The 20,940-nt window shown below is 55.9% G+C and overlaps 1 protein-coding gene across 5 annotated transcripts in view; it reads right to left on the bottom strand.

The window, feature by feature from the left end:
* MEGF8 (multiple EGF like domains 8) overlaps positions 1 to 20,940 on the bottom strand; it is a 51,736-nt gene that overhangs the window by 12,734 nt on the left and 18,062 nt on the right. For all 5 annotated transcript variants that reach the window (XM_033197586.1, XM_033197594.1, XM_033197600.1 and 2 more), the window contains 22 exons: positions 17,334 to 17,534; positions 16,112 to 16,312; positions 15,428 to 15,664; positions 14,497 to 14,615; positions 14,271 to 14,402; positions 14,071 to 14,184; positions 13,369 to 13,617; positions 12,701 to 12,900; positions 12,153 to 12,363; positions 11,804 to 12,053; positions 11,095 to 11,227; positions 9,491 to 9,738; positions 9,303 to 9,413; positions 9,036 to 9,154; positions 8,508 to 8,715; positions 7,890 to 8,070; positions 7,183 to 7,346; positions 6,270 to 6,414; positions 3,741 to 3,972; positions 2,523 to 2,646; positions 2,139 to 2,352; positions 1,458 to 1,672 (listed from right to left, as the gene is read on the bottom strand). In XM_033197586.1, coding sequence (XP_033053477.1) covers positions 1,458 to 1,672; positions 2,139 to 2,352; positions 2,523 to 2,646; positions 3,741 to 3,972; positions 6,270 to 6,414; positions 7,183 to 7,346; positions 7,890 to 8,070; positions 8,508 to 8,715; positions 9,036 to 9,154; positions 9,303 to 9,413; positions 9,491 to 9,738; positions 11,095 to 11,227; positions 11,804 to 12,053; positions 12,153 to 12,363; positions 12,701 to 12,900; positions 13,369 to 13,617; positions 14,071 to 14,184; positions 14,271 to 14,402; positions 14,497 to 14,615; positions 15,428 to 15,664; positions 16,112 to 16,312; positions 17,334 to 17,534 — 4,008 coding nt within the window. The remainder of the gene's footprint in view (positions 1 to 1,457; positions 1,673 to 2,138; positions 2,353 to 2,522; positions 2,647 to 3,740; positions 3,973 to 6,269; positions 6,415 to 7,182; positions 7,347 to 7,889; positions 8,071 to 8,507; positions 8,716 to 9,035; positions 9,155 to 9,302; positions 9,414 to 9,490; positions 9,739 to 11,094; positions 11,228 to 11,803; positions 12,054 to 12,152; positions 12,364 to 12,700; positions 12,901 to 13,368; positions 13,618 to 14,070; positions 14,185 to 14,270; positions 14,403 to 14,496; positions 14,616 to 15,427; positions 15,665 to 16,111; positions 16,313 to 17,333; positions 17,535 to 20,940) is intronic.

Consider the following 20,940-nt stretch of genomic DNA (forward strand, 5'->3'; position numbering starts at 1 on the left):
GGAGTCAAACCCAGACCCCACTGACTTCACAGCCTGAGCTTTTGATCACAAAGCAAACTACCTCCGGGTGAGAGCTAATGTACCACTCCCAGGCAGGGCTCCTAGCACTGGATCCCAAGGTCTGTGGGATTCTTGGTCCTCCACACCCTGCCCTCCTGGTCTCGGATTTCCATGAAGCATTGTTGATTTCTTTAGTCCACCTCTCAAAATGGCAAGTGTCCCACATCCCTGCACTGTTGTCTACTAGTGTCTGGGTGGCTGGACTGATCACTTAGTTCATGGGTTGTGGGATGGTGAGTAGTTTTGCCTCCAGTGGGTCTTGCACAATCGAAGTATGAATGAGGAGTGTACTCTGGCTGAGTGACAGTGCTTCCACATGTTACAGTGGGAGGTGAATGTGTCTTATCTCCCACTGGGGGGCAGTGGGGTGGGGTGCGAATGCCTTTGTCCGCCACCGCAACAGTTTAATCATGTCAGGTGGAAGCATCTTTGGAATGGACTTTCTGGAAACAAGAGAGCATGTGCTGGGCAGTCCAAGGGGCAGACTGTCACGGGTACACACATGCCTGCCTAGGCCACACCCACCTTCAGGAATGATCTCTCCACCCCACAGCCTAGAAGAGGCCTAGATCTGACCTGCCACGTTTGAACTGCATGCTCCTAGCCCTCCCTGGCCACATCCCACTACACCAAGGCTGGACATGTAGCTCATGCACTAAGTCAGAGTTTCTCCTCGAGAATGTGAGCTAACTGACAAACACGGAGATGAACGTGGTCTCTGGAATTAGAAGGCATCTAGACTGGGGGTCAAGGCCACCATCTGAGGCCATGTGTGCTGACTATCAGGCCGAGAGAAAGCAGACAATGGAGAAGTGCAGAGAACAGCTGAGATTATGGGTCACGTGGCCTGAGAGCGGCAGAGCATCAACACTTCCTGCTCTCAGAGTCCATCAAATACCCCCACTTCCTTATAACAAAACAGCTCGAGGGAGTGTCTGTTTCTTACAACCAAAAGTTCCATCGGTAGAGAGAGAAAGAGAGAGAGGAGGGAAACAGAAAAGGTTTGGGAAGTTGAAGGGGAAAGTATTAAGAGTCGTGGATGTGAACCTATGAATTATATCAACAAAATTAACAATAAAAATTAAATTTAAAAATGTTTAAAATCATGGAAAGGATGAGGAGACCATGATACCATGGACAAGAGTTGGAGAGGCAGAGGCTGGGGGCTGGGAAAGTGGCACACACAGAAGCATGGCTGGAGGACACAGCAGGGACCCTCACGAGGCAACGAGGGAGGAAAGAGATGGTGGCACCAGAAGGAAGCAGGACTGTGGCTAGAGCCAGGGAGATGGAAGGAGGAGGGTGGAGGATATGGTGGAAGAAAGGTCCCTGCAGGGCAGAGAGGAGGGAGACCTGCCCAGGCCCTTGCCTGGCACGGTCCTGGCCGGGTACAGTACCTGCTGCAGGCTGCTGCTCCAGACACAGTGCTGCCAGCCCCCATCCGCTCCCTTAGAGTCCAGGCAGGAGGTGCAATTGGGTAGGAGGTGACAAGGGGTGGGGCAGGGCAGTGGGGGTGATGATTCCACCGGCATGGGGGACACATTCAGCAGAGAGTGGCTGAAACAGGTCCAGTCATAGGTGGGCTGCACGGACAGGATGCGGCGGGTCTCCCCTGGAGGTGGGGCACAGGGATTAGAACCAGCTCAGCCCCTCCTCCCTCAGACCCAGGAGCTCAGGCCCAGCCCCTCCTCCCTCAGACCCAGGAATCAAGGCCCAGTCCCTCCTCCCTCAGACCCAGGAGTCCAGCCCCCCCAGCCCCTCCTCCCTCAGACCCAGGAATCAAGGCCCAGTCCCTCCTCCCTCAGACCCAGGAGTCCAGGCCCCCAGCCTTTCCTCCGTCAGACCCAGGAATCAAGGCCCAGTCCCTCCTCCCTCAGACTTAGGAGTACAGGCCCCCAGCCCCTCCTCCCTCAGACCCAGGAGTCCAGGCCCCCAGCCTTTCCTCCGTCAGACCCAGGAATCAAGGCCCAGTCCCTCCTCCCTCAGACTTAGGAGTACAGGCCCCCAGCCCCTCCTCCCTCAGACCCAGGAGTCCAGGCCCCAAGACTCCCCTCTCAGGAACTGGGCCCACTGCTCACCTGTCCTCTTGAACTGCCGCGTCCACATGCATTTGCCCTCCCGTGTGCACTGCTCGCAGTCGGCAGCCCCGCATGCAGCCTCGGAGCAGTTCCCTGCCCAGAAGACCTCTCGCTGGTTGATCCGACAGTCATTCTCAGAGGTGCAGGACCCATTGCGTCCAATACAAGCACCCTCGGGGCAGTTGGTACACCACTTACAGCGGGGAGCGGATGCCTGGTGAGGGAAGACAGGCTGGATGGGGCCCTCAGCACCCTTCCTGAGCCAGCTGAGAGCTCAGTGGTTCCTGAGACCCTGGGGTGGGTGGGACAGTTGACCAGAGTGAAGACCAGGACCTCGCTGTCCTACACCTGCCGCTTCTCATCCCCGCCTCCCCCACCACTCACCTCTCCATCTCCAGGTTGCAGGGTCCGAGGATGGCGGGCCAGGCACTCACTGCAGGTCCGGAGACGTCGACATTCCTCTGGGGAGCGAGGCATTGGGGAGCAGGGGGAGCCCCCACAGCCCAGTCTAAAGGGAATGAGGCCTGGCTCACTCACACCCATCCAGACCCCCTCCTTCTGCCTCCCAGACACTGTCCTGCAGGCCCCCAACCCTGCATCCCAAGCTGGACACAGCACAGGCCTCCTGAGCCTGGCTCTCCCCACCCCCACTTGGTAAAAGATGGTCCCACATCCACCTGTCACCCAGACCGGAGATGCTGGACCACACCACAGGTCCTCCTGCCCATGCAGCCACCGAAGCCTTCTGCCTCCTGGATTTCTCTCTGACCATCCCCCCTTCCCCACTCCTGCAGCCCCTTGCCCAACCTGGTCCCCACCTGCAGCCTCTCGTTACTCTGCCCCTCACAACAGCTTCAGGGATCTCACTGCCTAGGTCCATCCCTAGGTCCATCCCTGTCCTGCTCAGGCCTTCTTCCATGGCTCCCTGCCCTGCACAGTGGGGGTCCACAATCCCTTACCCCAAATCCCAAGAGGTACACATGTTTCAAACTGTTCTGGATTTTAGAAGAGCAGTGGGTGTGCCCACTGTTACACAACACCTCCAGTGGGGTCTGGGGGAAGGAGCACCCCGTAATCAAACCATAAACATTCTTGTAGTAACTGACAACACACCCATCAGGCGAATAAGGCTCACTATTAGCTTCACGTCAGTGAGGATGACTGGGCAGCCAGGTGAGTCTGTGCTAAGCTTAGGAAAGCACTTTCAGTATCCAGGATGTCTGGATTCCCGGAACCGCAGCTGAGGGGTCTGCGGAGCTGGACGGAGCCAGTGCCTCTGCCAGGCACGGGAAGCCCTATCTGAGCTGACCCCCTCCGGCTTCCAGTCTCAGCCTCACTTCTAAATTGCTAATGATCTCCACTCTACCGGTTCTTTTAGGGCCCAGCTCAGACTCAGCTCCTCCAGCAAGCATTCTTGCATGAGACCCCAGTCCCAGGCAGGTGTCCCCACTCAGAGCTCCCCCGGCCACCCTGCCTGCGGTGATTCACCCCTTTCCTGAACCAGACAGTATACTCCTGAGGCCTCTGTCCTGGTGTGGCCTAGCACAGGACCCCCTTCAGAGGGCTCCACTCCCCACTGCCTGCCATGGTCGCCATGGTTACCTGTGGGCCTGATCCCCGGACAAGCAGGCCCCATGGCACCAGGTGCAGGCCCCAGACTGGTTACAAGCTTCAGGTGAGGACAGCAGGCGGCAGGGGTCAGGGGGCAGGGTCAGTGCCAGCAGGCGGCCCAGGGCCACTCCCCCGAAACCCCCGGAGATGTACAGGCGGCCCCCGACTGCTGCCACAGCATGGGCCACAGACTCCTCCACTGGGGGTCCCACAGAGGCTGGGCCTAAGGAAAGATGGGGTATTCAGACAAAGAGAGAGCAGGAGACTCCAGGAAGAGACCCACACCATGATGCCAGTCAGAGAAGGATGCAGGGAGAGAGGAGAAACACAGGGTCAAAGGAGAGCAGAAACAAGGCCGAGTGTGGTGACTCACACCTCTGATCTCAACACTTTGGGAGGCTGAGGCGGGAGGACTGCTTGAGCCCAGGAGTTCAAGACCAGCCTGGACAACATAGAAAGACCCCATCTCTATAAACAATAAAAAATTAGTGGGGCATGGTGGTATGCACCTGTGGCCCCAGCTACTTGGAAGGCTAAAGTGGAAGGATCACTTGAGCCCAGAAGGTTGAGGCTGCAGTGCACTGCACTCCAGCCTGGGCAACAGAATAAGACCATGTGTCAAAAAAAAAAAAAAAAAAAAAAGAGCAGAAACAGAGAGGAAACACATGAGGAGAGATAGCAAGCAAAAAAAAAAAAAAAAAAAAAAAGGGAGAGCCACTGCGCCAGGCCGCCAATGCATTTTTTTTTTTTTTTTTTTGAGATGGAGTCTCGCTCTGTCGCCCAGGCTGGAGGGCAGTGGTGCAATCTCGGCTCACTGCAAGCTCCGCCTCCCGGGTTCACGCCATTCTCCTGCTTCAGCCTCCTGAGTAGCTGGGACTACAGGCAACTAACACCACGCCCAGCTAATTTTTTGGTATTTTTAGTACAGACGGGGTTTCACTGTGTTAGCCAAGATGGTCTCGATCTCCTGACCTCATGATCCACCCGCCTCGGCTTCCCGAAGTGCTGGGATTACAGGCGTGAAGCACCATGCCCAGCCCCACCAATGCATTTTTAAGATGGTTAATTCTGACCGGGCACGTGGCTCATGCCTGTAATCCTAGCACTTTGGAAGGCCAAGGCGGGTGGATCATGAAGTCAGGAGACCAAGACCATCCTGGCCAACACAGTGAAACCCCGTCTCTACTAAAAATACAAAAAATTAGCCGGGCGTGGTGGCAGGTGCCTGTAGTCCCAGCTACTCAGGAGGCTGAGGCAGGAGAATGGCCTCAACCCAGGAGGCGGAGCTTGCAGTGAGCCAAGATCGCACCACTGCCCTCCAGCCTGGGCGACAGAGCAAGACTCCATCTCAAAAAAAAAAAAAAGATGGTTAATTTTATGTTATGCGACTTTCACCTCAATTTTTTTAAATCCTCAAAAACAAAACTGAGAGAGAGAGAGACATGAAGTAGTGGAAAAGACAGATTAAGAGAAAAAGGGAATTAAATCCCAGCACTTTGGGAGGCTGGGGCAGGTGGACTGCTTGGGCCCAGGAGTTCAAGAACAGCCTGGGCAACACAGCAAAAACTTGTCTCTACAAAAAAAAAAAAAAAATTATTCAGGCCTGGTGGCGTGCCTGTAGTCTCAGCTACTCGGGAGGCTGAGGAAGGAGGATTGCTTGCTTGAGCCTGGAGACAGATGCTACAGTGATCCAAGATAGCATTACTGTACTCCAGCCTGGGCAACAGAGTGAGACCCTGCCTCTAACAAAAACAGAAAAAGAAACAAAGGATCAGAGAGAGAAGCAAAAAGAAAAGAAGACAGACCCAGAAGCACACTCACAATAGTCACTCACGGCCGGGTGCGGTGGCTCAAGCCTGTAATCCCAGCACTTTGGGAGGCCGAGACGGGCGGATCACGAGGTCAGGAGTTCGAGACCATCCTGGCTAACCCGGTGAAACCCCGTCTCTACTAAAAAATACAAAAAACTAGCCAGGCGAGGTGGCGGGCGCCTGTAGTCCCAGCTACTCGGGAGGCTGAGGCAGGAGAATGTCGTAAACCCGGGAGGCGGAGCTTGCAGTGAGCTGAGATCTGGCCACTGCACTCCAGCCTGGGCGACAGAGCGAGACTCCGTCTCAAAAAAAAAGAAAAAAAAAAAATAGTCACTCACAACATTGAAATAAAAAGGCAAGTGACAGGCACACTTCTAACCTATGAACAGCAAAGACTGGCAGGAAACACTCCCATGTCTAATAGTGGTTGTCTCTAGAGAGGGGGATTATAGGTGTTTTTTTCCTTCCTATTTTACAAATTATATACAGTGAACATTGTTACTTTTACAGTCAGAATAAAAAATAAACTTCTCTAAGAAAAAAAAAGGAAGGAGGGCATCTCCTGGTGTTTAGATAATACAGAAAGAAGGGAGCTCTGCCAGTGGGTCTACAGGGGCCCAGTGACTCCTGAGGAGTGGGAGTCCCAGGACGGGTATGGGGCTCCTCCTGAATGTCCCTCAGCCTCCTGGGAGCCACAATGGGGACTTACGGGTGAGGTCGGGCAGAAGCCAGGTATTGCAGTTGACTTGGTAGAGCAGAACGTCGCTGCTGAACTCGTCAGGGTCCGAGCGCCCCCCAAGAACCACCATGGTGTCCCCTAACAGGGCTGAGGCATGGAAAAGCCGGGGACGGGGCTGTTGGGGAGACGGGGTGGGGGGGCGGGCAGGACAGCCTGTCAGAGCTGTCCTCTGCTCCCTCGGAGCCCTCCAGTCACCCCTGCACTTCTCTACCTGCCCCCCGCAGCCCACCCAATCCTAACTCTCATCAAATCTCACCTCCTTTAGGTAAGGTGAGATTTCCTCCAGGAAACCTCCTGTGCCGGCAAGAGCAGCCCACAGAACCATCTCCTTCCTGAGTTCCCGGAACCCCCATGACCCAGGCTGCTCACTAGGAACTTAGCCCAGACCCCTTGAGATGAGCCACCCACATTCCTCACACAGTCTCCCTAGAGACAGTGGGGACATCCTGGGGGTGAGGCTCAAGTCTCATGCTTCTAGCCCCTTGCTCCCAAGACGGGCTTGGAAACGTGTAGACTGAAACCACCAGCCTCTCTAACCAGTGCAGACAGGGCTCCCTGCCCTCCCACACACATTCTCCTTGGCCTTGAAGGCTCAGTCCTGCTTTGTATGAGTGGAAAAACCCAGGACGAGGAAGGGGCCTGCCAGGGCCACACCAAGTCAGGACAGAGCTGGGCAGAGCTCATGCCTCTGACCTCCCGGCCTCGGGTTCTCTCCTCCAAATCAGGAATGGAAGCAGGGGAGATGTGGGGGTATCAGCTTAGTTAGGGAACACAGAAAGGAGGGGAAGCAGGAATCCGGGATGGAGCCAGTCCCTGGGGCACTGGGAAAGAGGGCCCCTCCCTCCTGCCCCATACACCCATGGGTCTGGGCCTCTTTTCTGACCTTTGCCCCCTGAGAAGGGGCCAGCAGGCTCCAGGTGCGGTCAGGACAGTGCAGGGAGTAGAGCTCGGGGGATGGGGCCGCCAGCTCCACATGGAATCGGAACCCCCCAAACACGTAGAGGGAGTCGGTGGCCTCATGGTAGACGGCAGAGTGACCGTAGAGACCTGGTGGGGGGCAAGGTGACAGGCTGGGGGAGGGGCTGACAACAGCACTGATCCCGCTGACCTCCCGGTCCCCCTGTTCAGCGACCACTGAGGCTGGAGGCCTGGGAGCCCCTCTCCACCCATCCCTCTCACTTGGGTTCGAACAGACAATCACTAGAGACTCTGGGAAAGAGAAGGGAGTCCTCAACTGGCAGGAAGTTCTACCAGGCTCTCGGGAGGGAGACAGGGCATCCAGAATGTCTAGGGTCAATGATCAAAGAAAGGAGGTGAGATTGAGGAAGAAACCCTGAGGAGCAGGGAGCTCAGAGCCTGGGGGCGGGGGATGGTGGCCACATGTGGCCAGGAGTGGGCAGTTAATTATGGAGTCTGGGAAGGACAGACAGAGAACATGAGCATTCAAGAGGGGGTCCTGAGAATCTGCGTGGGGCAGGAAAGAGAGGGAAATAGGTGGCCACAGAACACAGGAGTGGACGGAGAGCCCACAGGAAGCCTGGATGCCCGGGAGGTCCATGGGAGCTGTCCCCTCCCGGTCCCCAGCCCCACCTGTGGGGGGTGTCCCGCTCTGGGCTCCTGACACCCAGGTGCCGGTCGCCAGCTGGTACTCAAGCAACTGCTGGTTGAAGCCATTTTCCGGGGAATAACCGCCCACCAGGAGCAGAGATAGGGCTCGGCGGGCAGTAAGGGTGTGACCAGCTACGGCTGGCAGCTCCACGGTCTGGGGGGCCTGAGGGATGGAGGGCCAAGGTCACTGATGGGGCTAGAGGTCAGGGGTCACCTTGTGGGTAGAAGCGATCCTCAGCCCCCCAGAGTCCTCCCTGAAGTACTAAGGAAGGAATGACCCCCCAGGGGCCAGTCAGACCAGCCTGGGTCCTGGCAGGTGCACAGTGGGCCCCTTGGCATTTCCACCTGCTCAAGCCTGGTGTGGCTTTGGGAAGTGTGGCTTTGGGAAGCCCTTGCTCCCCTGGCCTCTCTCTGCTGCTGAGTGAAGCTGTGTCCCAGCCCAGGACTGGCTCGGGACAACAGTGTGCCCCAGGATGGCCGAGGAAGTTCAAGTCCAGGGCTTCTGTTTCCTCTGGGAGTGAAGCTGGCAGGAGCTACCACAGCTGTCTCTGTCAGGGCCCAGCAGAAGGGCTGGGGAGTGGGCTGGGGAGAGTTGCTCACCTTCTCCTGCCGCCATTGCAGAGTGGTGAGGTTGAGGACCCAGAAATCACAGGTGACACCCCCAGCGGTGAGTCCCCCCAGCAGATACATGGCGCCACGGCCAGCGGGCACATATGCAGCTGCATGGAAGGAGCGGGGCGATGGGCCTGGGCCCCCGTCCTCAGCTCCCGCCAGCATCTGTGTCCACCGCCGCTCACTCACTGAGTACCTGGGGCCAGGGTGCAAAAAAGCAGCCTCATTATAGTCATCTCAGCATCCTTCAAGGTGACCCTGCCTGACAGATGTCCCTGCATCCCGTGGGGTGACCTTCCTCTGACAGTCCTCTCACCATTCCCTGGGGTAGCATCACCTAAAGAAGTACCCTGGTCACCAAGTGTCCCCGGGTGAGCCTCCTGTGACAACTGTCCCAGCATCCTTTGGGCTGTCCTTTACCTTAGAGGCTTTTCTGCACTCCTCTGAGGTGACTCTTAGCATCCCGAGGTGACCTTCTCTCATTTGCGAATCCCACCTGCCTAGGGCAGTCCTCACCTGTACAGGTTTCCCAGCAGCCCCTGGGGTAGGCCCAGGCCCCCAAACATCCACAAGGTGGCATCAGGTCCCTCCACCATGGTGTGGCCCAGGCGGTGCAGGAAGCGGCTGGCAGTGTCCTAGGGGTGGGTAGGGACGTCAGGGATCAGGCTAGGGTCAGGACAAAGTGCCAGGCCTGGGTGTAGGGTGTAGGGGTGGTACCAAGAGTGGAGGTGGGAGAACGACCTGGGGGCAATCATCCCTAGACAGCGGGTACCCGCAACTCACGGCTGAGAGGCGGCTGTCCATGAGGGTCTCCCAAACCAGCTGCCCGCCATCCAACTTGGTGGCACAGTCAGGGCCCCCGAAGCCTTCGGCACAGATGCACACACCCAGGCTCTGGGGGATGACAAGGGACTCAGGGGAGCCCTGATCACCAGCCCTGTCCCACCAGGCTTGACCTCTCCCACCTGTACCTGGTTACAAGTTCCTGCCCCAGTGTGGGCATTGCAGTTCTCAGGACACAGAGCCATCCGGCAGTGTGGGCCAGCCCAGCCTTGAGGACATTGGCAGAGCCCCGCACCTGCAGCACCGTCCTGGGGCACGCATTCCTGGGGGACTGGGCAGCTCCCAGGGCCCCCTGACCCACAGCGGGCGGAGCCCACCGAAGCATTGAAGCCCCAGGATGAGGAGCCATTGGCCTCCCAGTGCAGCACCAGCAGCCCTGTGGGGAGAGAGGCCAGAGGCTGGCAGCAAAGCCACACTCCTGGCCCCATCCAACCCCAGATGCTGAGAAAACCCAGTGTGACTGGGCAGGGAAGGAAGGCACCATATTATTCATAATCATCACCAGGATGAACCAGTCTGCACCCCTCCCTCGGCCAACCCATCAAGATTGATCTTCAAGCCTAAATCTCTTACCAACTGATAGCTACCTCCTGAGCTGCTATCCAAGCCCAAGTCCCGTCTCACCTGGACACTGGTACCCATCCCCTACTGGTCCTCCTGGCTGCCTACACTCCCCACTCACGGTGGCCCAGTGATCCTCAAAACGTGAATTGGGCCCTGTCCTCAGCAAGCTCCAAACCTTCTACAACTCCTACTGCCCTTACATAAGACTGGATCTCTTTAGAAAAGATAGTGATTTAGGGGCAGGTGGGACAGGAATTACTTGATATGTTACTATATATAAAATATGCCTCGCAGGGCGCGGTGGCTCAAGCCTGTAATCCCAGCACTTTGGGAGGCCGAGACGGGTGGATCACGAGGTCAGGAGATCGAGACCATCCTGGCTAATACGGTGAAACCCTGTCACTACTTAAAAATACAAAAAACTAGCCGGGCGACGAGGCGGGCGCCTGTAGTCCCAGCTACTCGGGAGGCTGAGGCAGGAGAATGGTGTAAACCCGGGAGGCGGAGCTTGCAGTGAGCTGAGATCCAGCCACTGCACTCCAGCCTGGGTGGCAGAGCAAGACTCCATCTCAAAAAATAAAAAATAAAAAATAAAATAAAATAAAATATGCCTCAATAAAGTTATATATATAGGCCGGGTGCAGTGGCTTATGCCTGTAATCCCAGCACTTTGGGAGGCCAAGGTGGGCGAATCACTTGAGGTCAGGAGTTCAAGACCAGGCTGTCCAACATGGTGAAACCCCATCTCTACTAAAAATACAAAAAGTAGCCAGGCATGGTGGCATATGCCTGTAATCCCAGCTACTTGGGAGGCTGAGGCAGGAGAATCGCTGGAGCCCGGGAGGCAGACGTTGCAGTGAGTTGAGATTGCGCTACTACACTCCAGACTAGCTGGAAAGAGTGAGTGGTGTGGGGTCCTCACACCAGCCACATTCTATGTGCCCCAGAGACATGTCTCATTCAGCCTTTCTCTCTGCAGACGTAGCTCAGCCAGCACAATCCTATTTTCCTCTCAACTAAGGACAAGGAGGTCCAGAGATGGTGAGGGACTACACCACCCCACAAGCAGTGGCAGACCTGGGTCCTGTGCCCACTTCAGATGATGAGTTCGGGGGCAAGGGATACATAGCCCAGGACTAAGAGGTCCCACTTCCCCTAGCCCCCGTACCAGACAGGGCCTGAACAGTGAGGGGTCTGTCCCGTCGCTGGCCGCAGAAGGCAGCTATGAGGCTGCGGTCCGACTGGACAACACCAGTGTCCAGGAAGCGTGGGAATCCATCAAAGGCCAGGACGTAGCTCAGCTAGAGGGGTGCAGAATCGAGGATTAGGAGACAATGAGGATGAGAACGAGGGCACCTGGAGTCTGGGAGAAGGAGAGGTTCAAGAGGGGAGGCAATCTGAGACTGGGAAATGGGCTGTTTGAACATCCAGGGGAGACTGTCAAACTGTGGCAGGGAGGCAACCACTCCCCTTCCTGTGTCCAAAGTAGACATGGCTCATCTATCAGGCACCTCTTGCATTAAGCCTCTTTCTCCACATGCAGCTCCTGGCAGTCAGTACCAGTCAATCAGAGTTGGTGCACAAGGTGTAACAATTTACCATTCCTGGTCTGGGAATGGGGAGACTGAGGATCTGGAGAACTGGAGATGGGAGTTGAGGAAACAGGAAGCTATCTGGGAAATGGGAGGGTCTGTCTGTGGGCCTAGGAACAAAGCGCTGGGGATCTGAGGAGGAGTTTGGGTTTTGAAGGATTAAAAAAACAAAAACAAACAAACAAACAAACAAGCAACACTGGGGTCAGGGTCTGGGGATGCAGGCTGGGTCAGGGGACATGGTTCTGGCTCATGGGCCTGAACCCTTGTTTCCTCAGTGCTCACCGTGCAGGGGGTGCTGCTGTCGGGGGAGAAGGTGAGGGTGAGTGGGGGACAGAGGGTTCCGGGAGCACAGGGCTGTAGCTCCTCAGTGGCTGAGACAACCCACACACAATAGGACAGGCCAGGCCCGGCTCTCGCAGCCCCGCCACCTGGAGGCAGCAGCCCCCCGACCCGGCGTGAGCCCAGTGCCACTGAGGACACATTGGTGAGGAGGGCGCGACCTCCACACTCCCGGAAGCAGGAACCACCGGCCCTGGGGAGATGGAGAAGAGCTAGTGTCAGACCAGTCCTGCCCCTCCCTACTGTATCCCCAAGCACACCCTACCTAGCCCTGGCTGGCCCACTGGCTCACCGGGGATCCCCATAATAGCCTGGGGAGCAGAGCTGGCAGTGGGCACCCTCGGTGTGGTCCTGGCAGAAGCAGAGCCCACTGAGGTTGTCGCAGTGGCCACGGCGTGGGTCCCCGTGCCCATTGCACTGGCAGGGCCGGCAGCCCCGAGAGCCGGTGGCATTGCCAAAGCTGCCGGGCCGGCATCGTTCGCAGTGCTCTCCCCATGTCCAGTCTGTGGAGGCCCCAGCAGGTGGGACAGAGTCAAGTCAAGGGTGGCAACAGGCCCAGGCCTACTGGGTCAGCTAAACCCTGACCCCACCCAGCTGCTTCAAAGGTGAGAAACCAAGACCCAGATCAGGGTAAACAGCAAGTCCCAAGAGGGGGAAGTGAAGCCCAGCCAGAGTGATGGGTGGCACTGAAACCTGTTTGAGTCAGGAACAGCAATGGGGCAGGGGACCCAGAGCTGCATGAGGGGACACTGAGGCCTCCTCCAAGAAGAGCAAGCTGGAGCCCCAAGAAGGGAGGAGGCTCCCTGGGTCCAGGCTGGGGCTGGGACAAGGGCTGCTCACCCTGGCACTCGTCGCAGAAGCCAGGGCCCCGCTTGCGGCAGTGGCTGTGGAAGCTGCAGCCACAGTCCCGGGAGCAGCGGGGGGCTGGGGGACCCGGGGCAGGTGTGGGCGGGGGCAGGTCTGATGTCCAGCCCAGGTCACACACGCAGGTGAAGTCCGGGGGGCCGCTGCACACACCATGGCCACAGTCCTCCAAGCACCTGAGGGGCCGTGTTGGGGGTGGGGAAAGCGCCAGGCAGGCCCAGAGCCCCTAAAGCACCTCATCACCTCCACCCACCTCATGACACCATCAAAGCCACTGGCTGTTTCCATGGTTTTGCGCTACGTGGGTGACCCTGTCTCCAAGGTAACTCCATGCATCACCATGCCTGTCTCTATAGCAACCACATAGCACCACTGTGAAAACCTCTTTCAACTACGTCCTCTGCCTCCATGGCAACGCTGAAGACTACGGCCCACAGCCTATGGGTGCCCTGTTTCCATGGTAACCAGGGTTACACTGGGGACCCTGTCACTCTAACGAGGACCTAGTGTGCAAGGTAAACCCCTGGCTAACTGGGGATGCTGGTTCCACAGGAAGGGACCCAGTGCCATGATGGCTTCCTCCCTCCACCTCCATGTGCCCCAGCCTGGGGCAACATCTCCATAGCAACCCCTGCCTCACTCACGTGCGGTTGCAGTGTGAGATGCCATCACCCTGGTAGCCCCGCTGGCAGTGACACTCGTAGCTGAGGGGCGTGTTCAGGCAGGTCGCCCGCGGATGGCACCGGGCCAGGCCCAGGCGACACTCATCCACGTCAGGACAGCGGGCATATGCCCAGCGGGCAGGGAGGGCCACGGGAAGCCCCAGGCCCTCCCCCACCCACAGGGAGCAGTTACCCCCACCGAGGGGCCCTGAGAAGTCCCCCTGTAGGCACCTGTGGGGTGAGAGAGTGAAGAAGCAGGGGACAACATAGAAACAGGAGCCATACATAGAAACAATGACAGGGAGAGAGGAGGCCAATCGCAAGGAGAGGGACGAAAATATAGATTTGGAAAGACAGACACAGAAACCAGGAGAAGTCGAAGACAAAAACAATTTTGGAAGACAGAAGAGAGACATAGATGGAGATGCAGTGAAAAGGAGAGCAGAGAGACAGAAACAGACAAGGACAAAGAAAACGAGTCGCGGAGACCCAGCAAAGGAGGAAAAATTGAGAAAAAAGAGCGGGAGGGTAAAATAAACAACAGAAAAAAAATACGGAAAAGGGAAGGTGGCCATGGGATGGGGTCAGGGCAAGAGGGCAGAGAAGGAAAGAGGCTATTAGAATGACCGGTCATGGAGGAAGGACACAGCCGGGCACCCTGCCCACCCACCTGCCTGGGCTCACCGTCCCAGTGTGGGGTTGTCCTCATTGCCACACCAGCCACACTCGTGGCTCTGCAGACACTCGTGGCAGGTCAGGAAGCCATCGCAGCTCCGGCACCGTGGCTCCGAGTGCACACTGCAGGATGGCAGGGGTGGGGGTCAGAGCCCCGGCCCCTTGCTGGTGGGGATCTTCCTCTGTTAACCCTGCCCCAGGGACCGTACCTGTCATCCCAGCCTCGACAGCCCCCATGTGGGTACCGGGCCAGGTAGGCGGCAAACAGGAAGCAGGTGTGGGTAGACTGGCACCAGGCGCACTGGCTTGAGTTGGCCAGGCAGTCCTCACAGGTCAGTCGCCTGGGGCGGGAAGCGGGTGGCCAGGTCACTCCACAGCCAGCCCACATCCACGGGCGCATCCACCCACCCACTCCCTGGACCCAGCCAGACTCACTGGTTGCAGAGTGGGGGACACTCCTCTGGACTCTTTATGGCACCCCGACCCCGGCCCCGCCGGCTGCATGCCGCGTCTCCTTTGCGGTTGGTGCTCTGATGCCACTCACAGAAGGGGTCCTGGGGGTCAGTTGGGCAGAGGAGTCAAAACCCCACTCAGCCATCTCCTTTGGGATCCCAGTGCCTATCCCACCCCCGGCCCCACTCTGCAGACTGTCCCTGCAAGGCCATCTCCCTCCCCAGCTGCCTGCGTCTCTGGACCCCTCCCTTCAGCCACAGACACCCATAGTTCTGCCTGCTCAGCACCGACTCTCTCTTTTGGGCAACAGCGCCCCTTCTGTGTGGTCCGGGTGGGGCTGATTCAATCCTCAGGATCCAGAGGTGGGCAAGGGGCCACATTCCCTCCCCTCTACTCCAGTCATTGGCCCAGGAGCCTGCACAAGGCCCAACCAGAGCCACTGAAGTACAATTCTGGGACTTCTGTTGAGCTCCTGGATGGTGGTGGGGTGAGGGGAGAGAAACAGAAAGCCTCACTGTTTGAGACAGAGCAAGGACTGAGAGCCTGGAGCCTTAACTCACAAGGAAACAAACCCTCCCAGGGAACAAGAGGAAGCAGGGTGTCGAGGGCTGCCTGACATCACTAGGAGCTGGCAGGCCTGAAGGCCTACTCCTGGGCTCCAGTGCCTGTGCTGAGAAACTCCCCGCTAGTGGAAAAGGATGGAGTTGCATTCTCTGGCCCCTGCAACAGGGAGAGTCCTGACTCCCAGGTGCCTCTCTCTAGCTCCATCTCACCCTCCCCACCAGGCTCTGCTGATCAATGACAAAAGCCCTTGCTGTTTCCCCCACGCCCCCCACCAGGGGTTCCCTTGGCTGCCTGTTGTCTGCTCTGGCTGCCTCCACCTTGTGACCTCCCCTGGTGGTCCCACGGGCACCTGGGTGCAGGCATGGCAGTCCCGATGCTCCTCGCAGAGTGGGCAGAGGGTAGGCACCAGCACCAGCAGGGACCCACCAGCCCTGTCATCCCCACAGTGGGCTCCACCCTGGCGCAGGTGGCAGCTGGCACTGGTCAGGCACCAGCCACAGCCCTGGTCTGCCAAGCAGCCCAGGCAGGAGGAATAGGAGGTGCAGGCCGACGAGCGGTAGGGCTCCAGGAAGAAGAAGGAGATCTCCTGGGGAAGGGGTCACAGGAGGGGCAGCAGTCAAGGTCTGGGGCAGGGGTCAGAGTCTGGGGCTAACTGAAAGTAAGGGTTTGGAACTCAGGTTGAGAGCTCAGGCACATAGGAAGTCAGGATTTAGGAAATCAGTAGAGGTCTAGGGTCTGGAGGAATCTGGAGATTATTACAGGTCAAAGTATGGAGGGCAGAGGTCAGGGTCAGCAGGGTCAAGGGTGAGGAGTCAGAAGACGAGGGTCAAACTATGGGATCAGGTCAGGGTCTATGGGCAGAGGTCAGGGGCCACAGGGTTCAAGGGGAGGTTCAGAGTTCAGAGGCCAAGAGTTAAATAGTCCGAGGCCAGAATCCAGGGATTTCAGAGTTTTCGACCTGGCGTTCAGAAAGCTCAAGTGATCTGAAGCTGGGGCCTGTGGCTAGGGTTGGAGGTGGGTCCTGGGTACTCACGCTGCCTCCTGGCACACCAGTCCGATCCCACAGCAGAGTGAGCTCGCTGTGCCCAGGGCCTGCCGAGCCGTTCAGCTGGCCCCGGATCTCTACTGCATACTTGTGGTCCCGCCCGGGCAGGGGGAAGAGGCGAGCAGACCCAGGGCGCTGCAGCTGCCGCGTCTCCTTCTCCTGATGAGCTACCCAGCGCCCCACCTCCTCCTGGGGTAGGGGTGAGTGACAGGCAGGGGCCTCAGAACCCTTCTCATTCCTTCCTCAGACCCCGATACCTCCGAACCCACACTGCACCCCACCCCCTCCTAAGAAGAGGGCCTCAGAGCTCCTTAGATCCTGAGAACCTCTGAGGTGAGACCCCCAGGGACCCTCCTCCTCCTCAGGGGCTTTTTTTTTTTTTGAGACAGGGTCTCATTCCATCACCCAGGCTGGAGTGCAGTGACACGATCATGGCTCACTGCAGCCTCAACTTCCCAGGTTCAAGTGATCCTCCCACCTCAGCCTCCCAAATAGCTGGGACTACAGGTGCATGCCACCATGGCCAGCTAATTTTTGTATTTTTTGGATAGATGATGTCTCACCATGTTTCCCAGACTGGTCCCAAACTCCTGGGTTCAGGCAATCCACCTGCCCCTACCTCCCAAAGGGCTGGGATTATAGGTGTATACCTCCACACCCGGCCTTCAGGGGCCTTTCAGGTCTGACTCAGACCTTCCTCATCTCCTTCAAAGTTTCCCTCAAATTCTGCTCACAATTGAAAACCTCAGCACCCTCCCTCCTCTACTAAAGATCCATCCCCAGCCGGGCGCAGTGGCTCACGCCTATAATCCCAGCACTTTGGGAGGCTGAGGCAGGCAGATCATCTGAGGTCAGGAGTTCCAAACCAGCCTGGCCAACATAGTGAAACCCCATCTCTACTTAAAATGCAAAAAAATTAGCCGGGCATGATGGTGCATGTCTGTAATCCCAGCTACTCAGGAGGCTGAGGCCGGAGAATTGCTTGAACCTGGGAGGGGGAGGTAGCAGTAAGTCAAGATCGCGCCATCGCACTCCAGCCTAGACAACACAGTGAGACTGTCTCACACACACACAAAAAAATCCATCTCCTGCCTCTGATTTCTCCCCAGTCCTCCCCCAGAACCTTCAAATTACCACAGATGCCCTGTACCACACCCCTAGCTCCCATATTTACCATAAACACCCCCCTGAATGTCCCAGGCAGCCTCACCATGTTCTCTGTGTCAGGGCCACGGGCCATCCGGGCCAGAACGTGTAGGCGCTGGGCCCGGGCCCACACAGCCACGTCCTCAGACCCTGGCCCACCTGGCCCTCCAGGCAGCATTGGGTAGATGAAGCCACGGTAGACCAGGGACACATCTGTTTCTGCGCTGGGTGTCAGGGTGATGGTCGTGCTGCGGACAATCGAGACCTGTGCCACCAGGGATGGGTGTATGCGTGAGTCCCTTTCTGGACTGCCCCCAAGTCTCCACACCCCTGAGGCCACATCAGAGCCAGAAAAGACTGGTCAACCCAACTTTCTTCCTCATTTTACCAAATGAGAGATTGAGGCCAAGGGACAGGGGTTAGGTGGCTTGTCAAAGGTCACTCTGGGAAAAGAGGCAAGACCTAAATTCAGACAATAGACAACAGGGTCCCAGAGCCCACCTTTACCCCTGGCCTCTCGCCATTTCCATCTCTCATTAAAACTCCAGGACTGGACACTTCAGTGTCTTCTTATCCAACTCCTCACCTTTTCAGCTAAGCACTTCAAAGCCCAGATCTAATATTCAAAGTGACAGACAAAGTGTAAGATTTATTTTCCTGGTGTGTGATTTTGTAATAGCAGAACAGTGGAACAGTCCAAGTGTTCACCAGTGGGAGGCTATTTAAATAAACTACAAATGTAAATGGAATATCATACAACTGTTAAAAAAAAAAAAAAAAAGAGTAGGCCGGGCACGGTGGCTCAAGCCTGTAATCCCAGCACTTTGGGAGGCCGAGACGGGTGGATCACGAGGTCAGGAGTTCGAGACTATCCTGGCTAACACAGTGAAACCCCGTCTCTACTAAAAAATACAAAAAACTAGCCGGGCGTGGTGGCGGGCGCCTGTAGTCCCAGCTACTCGGGAGGCTGAGGCAGGAGAATGGCGTGAACCCGGGAGGCGGAGCTTGCAGTGAGCTGAAGTGAGCTGAGATCCGGCCACTGCATTCCAGCCCGGGTGGCAGAGCGAGACTCCATCTCAAAAAAAAAAAAAAAAAAAAGTGAAAGCCAGGCACGGCCAGCACTTTGGGAGGCCAAGGCAGGCAGATCACTTGAGGTCAGGAGTTCAAGACCAGCCTGACCAACATGGCGAAACCCCATCTCTACTAAATACAAAAAATTAGCCGGGAGTGGTAGCGTGCACCTGTAATCCCAGCTACTTGGGAGCCCGAGGCAGGAGACCCACTCAAGCCCAGGAGGCAGAGGTTGCAGTGAGCCGAGATTGCCCCATTGCACTCCAGCCTGGGCAACAAGAGCGAAACTCCGTCTCAAAACAAAAAAAAAAAATACAAAAACCAGCCAGGAATGGTGGCGCATGCTTGTAATCCCAGCTGCTCAGGAGGCTGAGGTGGGAAGATCACTTAAGCCCAGGAAGCAAGGTTGCAGTCAGCTGACATTGCTCGCCACTGCACTCGAGCCTGGGCGATAGAGAGCGACTCCATCTCAAAAAAAAAAAAAAAAAAGAATGAGAGTGCTTCTTAAGTTCTGTTAGGGGAAGCTTGCCAGGAAGAAAGAAAGGAAGCAGTCGTGTAGTGTTCATAATATGTTACTTTTGTGTGAAAGAAAAATGATACGATGTCATGCTTCCTTGCATTTGAATAGGTAAATTCTGGAATGAGATCAAAGAAACCTAAATGGATCTTCCAGGGAGGTATGGTGGCCTTAAGTTGCAGTCAAGCTGGAGCTAGATAATTCTGGACCACTTAAGGGGTGGGGAGTGGGGTAAATGAGAGAGATTGTCTATTTAATGACTTTTTTTTCTTTTTCTTCTTCTTTTTTTTTTTTATTTGAGACTCTGTTATCCAGGCTGGAGTGCAGTGGCACGATCTCGGCTCACTGCAAGCTCCGCCTCCCATGTTCATGCCATTCTCCTGCCTCAGCCTCCCGAGTAGCTGAGACTACAGGCACTCACCACCATGCCTGGCTACTTTTTTTTGTATTTTTAGTAGAGACGGGGTTTCACTGTATTAGCCAGGATGATCTTGATCTCCTGACCTTGTGATCCGCCTGCCTCGGCCTCCCAAAGTTCTGGGATTACCAGTGTGAGCCACCACGCCCGGCCTTTTATTTATTTATTTTTAATTAAAATGGAGTCTCACTCTGTTGCCCAGGCTGGAGTGCAGTGGCGTGATCTTGGGTCACTGCAACTTCTGCCTCCCAGGCTCAAGAGATTCTCCTCCCTCAGCCTCCCAAGTAGCTGGGACTACAGGCACGCATCACCACGTGTGGCTAATTTTTGTATTTTTAGTAGAGACGGGGTTTCACAATGTTGGCCAGGCTGGTCTCGAACTCCCGACCTCAAGTGATCCCCTCGCCTTAGCCTCCCAAAGTGCTGGGATTACAGGCACCTGACATCACGCCCAGCTAATTTTTGTATTTTTAGTAGAGACGGGTTTTGCCACGTTACCCAGGCTGGTCTCAAACTCCTGACCTCAAGAGATCCGCCCACCTCGGCCTCCCAAAGTGCTGGAATTACAGGCGTGAGCCACCGTGTCCAGCCCCAATGACTTTTGATATCACTGTGATTTTTCAACCATGTGAATATATGAGCTATTTTAAAAATCAATAAAGACGCCGGGCGTGGTGGCTCACGCCTGTAATCCCATCACTTTGAGAGGCTGAGGCGGGTGGATCACGAGGCAGGAGATCGAGACCATGCTGGCTAACATGGTGAAACCCCGTCTCTACTAAAAATACAAAAAATTAACTGGGTTTGGTGGCAGGTGCCTGTAGTCCCACCTATCCAGCAGGCTGAGACAGGAGAATCACTTGAACCCGGGAGCTGGAGGGTGCAGTGAGCCGAGATCATGCCACTGCACCTCCAGCCTGGGAGACAGAGAGAGACTCTGTCTCAAAAAAAAAAAAAAAAAATCAATAAAGAGCTACTGTGGAAAACAGTTTGGACATTCCTCAATAAGATGAATATGGAATTACCATATAACCTAGCAATTCTGCTCCTAGGTATACAGCCACAAGCATTGAAAACAGATGTTCAAACAAAAATGTGTACGCAAGTGTACACAATGTGTACAGCAACATTATCCACAATAGCCAAAAGACAGAAACAGTCCAAACGTCCATCAGCTGACACGAACGGATAAACAAAATGTGGTACAGCTATACAATGGAATATTGCTCAATCATAAAAAGGAACAGAGTTCCTTTCCGAATGAAGTTATGAAATGAATGAGCCTTGAAAACACTATGCTGAGTGAAAGAAGCCAGACACAAAAGGCCACACAGCATAGGCCTCCATGTACATGAAATGTCCAGAACTGGCAAATCCAGAGATGGAAAACAGATGAGTGGCTGCCAGGGACTCGAGGGAGAGTGGAATAGAGAGTGACTACTTAGTGAGTCCAGGGTTGTCCTCTGGGGTGATGAAAATGTTCTGTAACAAGCTAGTGGTGATGGTTGCACAATATTGTAAATGTGCTAAACATCACTGATGAAAAATTTTATCTGTATTTTACCACAGTGCAAAAATTCTTTTTAAAATCTATAAAGAGGCCAGGCGCAGTGGCTCACGCCTGTAATCCCAGCACTTTGGGAGGCCAAGGCAGGCAGATCATTT

This window comes from Trachypithecus francoisi, unplaced genomic scaffold (genome assembly GCF_009764315.1).
Source record: "Trachypithecus francoisi isolate TF-2019V2 unplaced genomic scaffold, Tfra_2.0 Contig01705, whole genome shotgun sequence".
NCBI lineage: Eukaryota > Metazoa > Chordata > Mammalia > Primates > Cercopithecidae > Trachypithecus > Trachypithecus francoisi.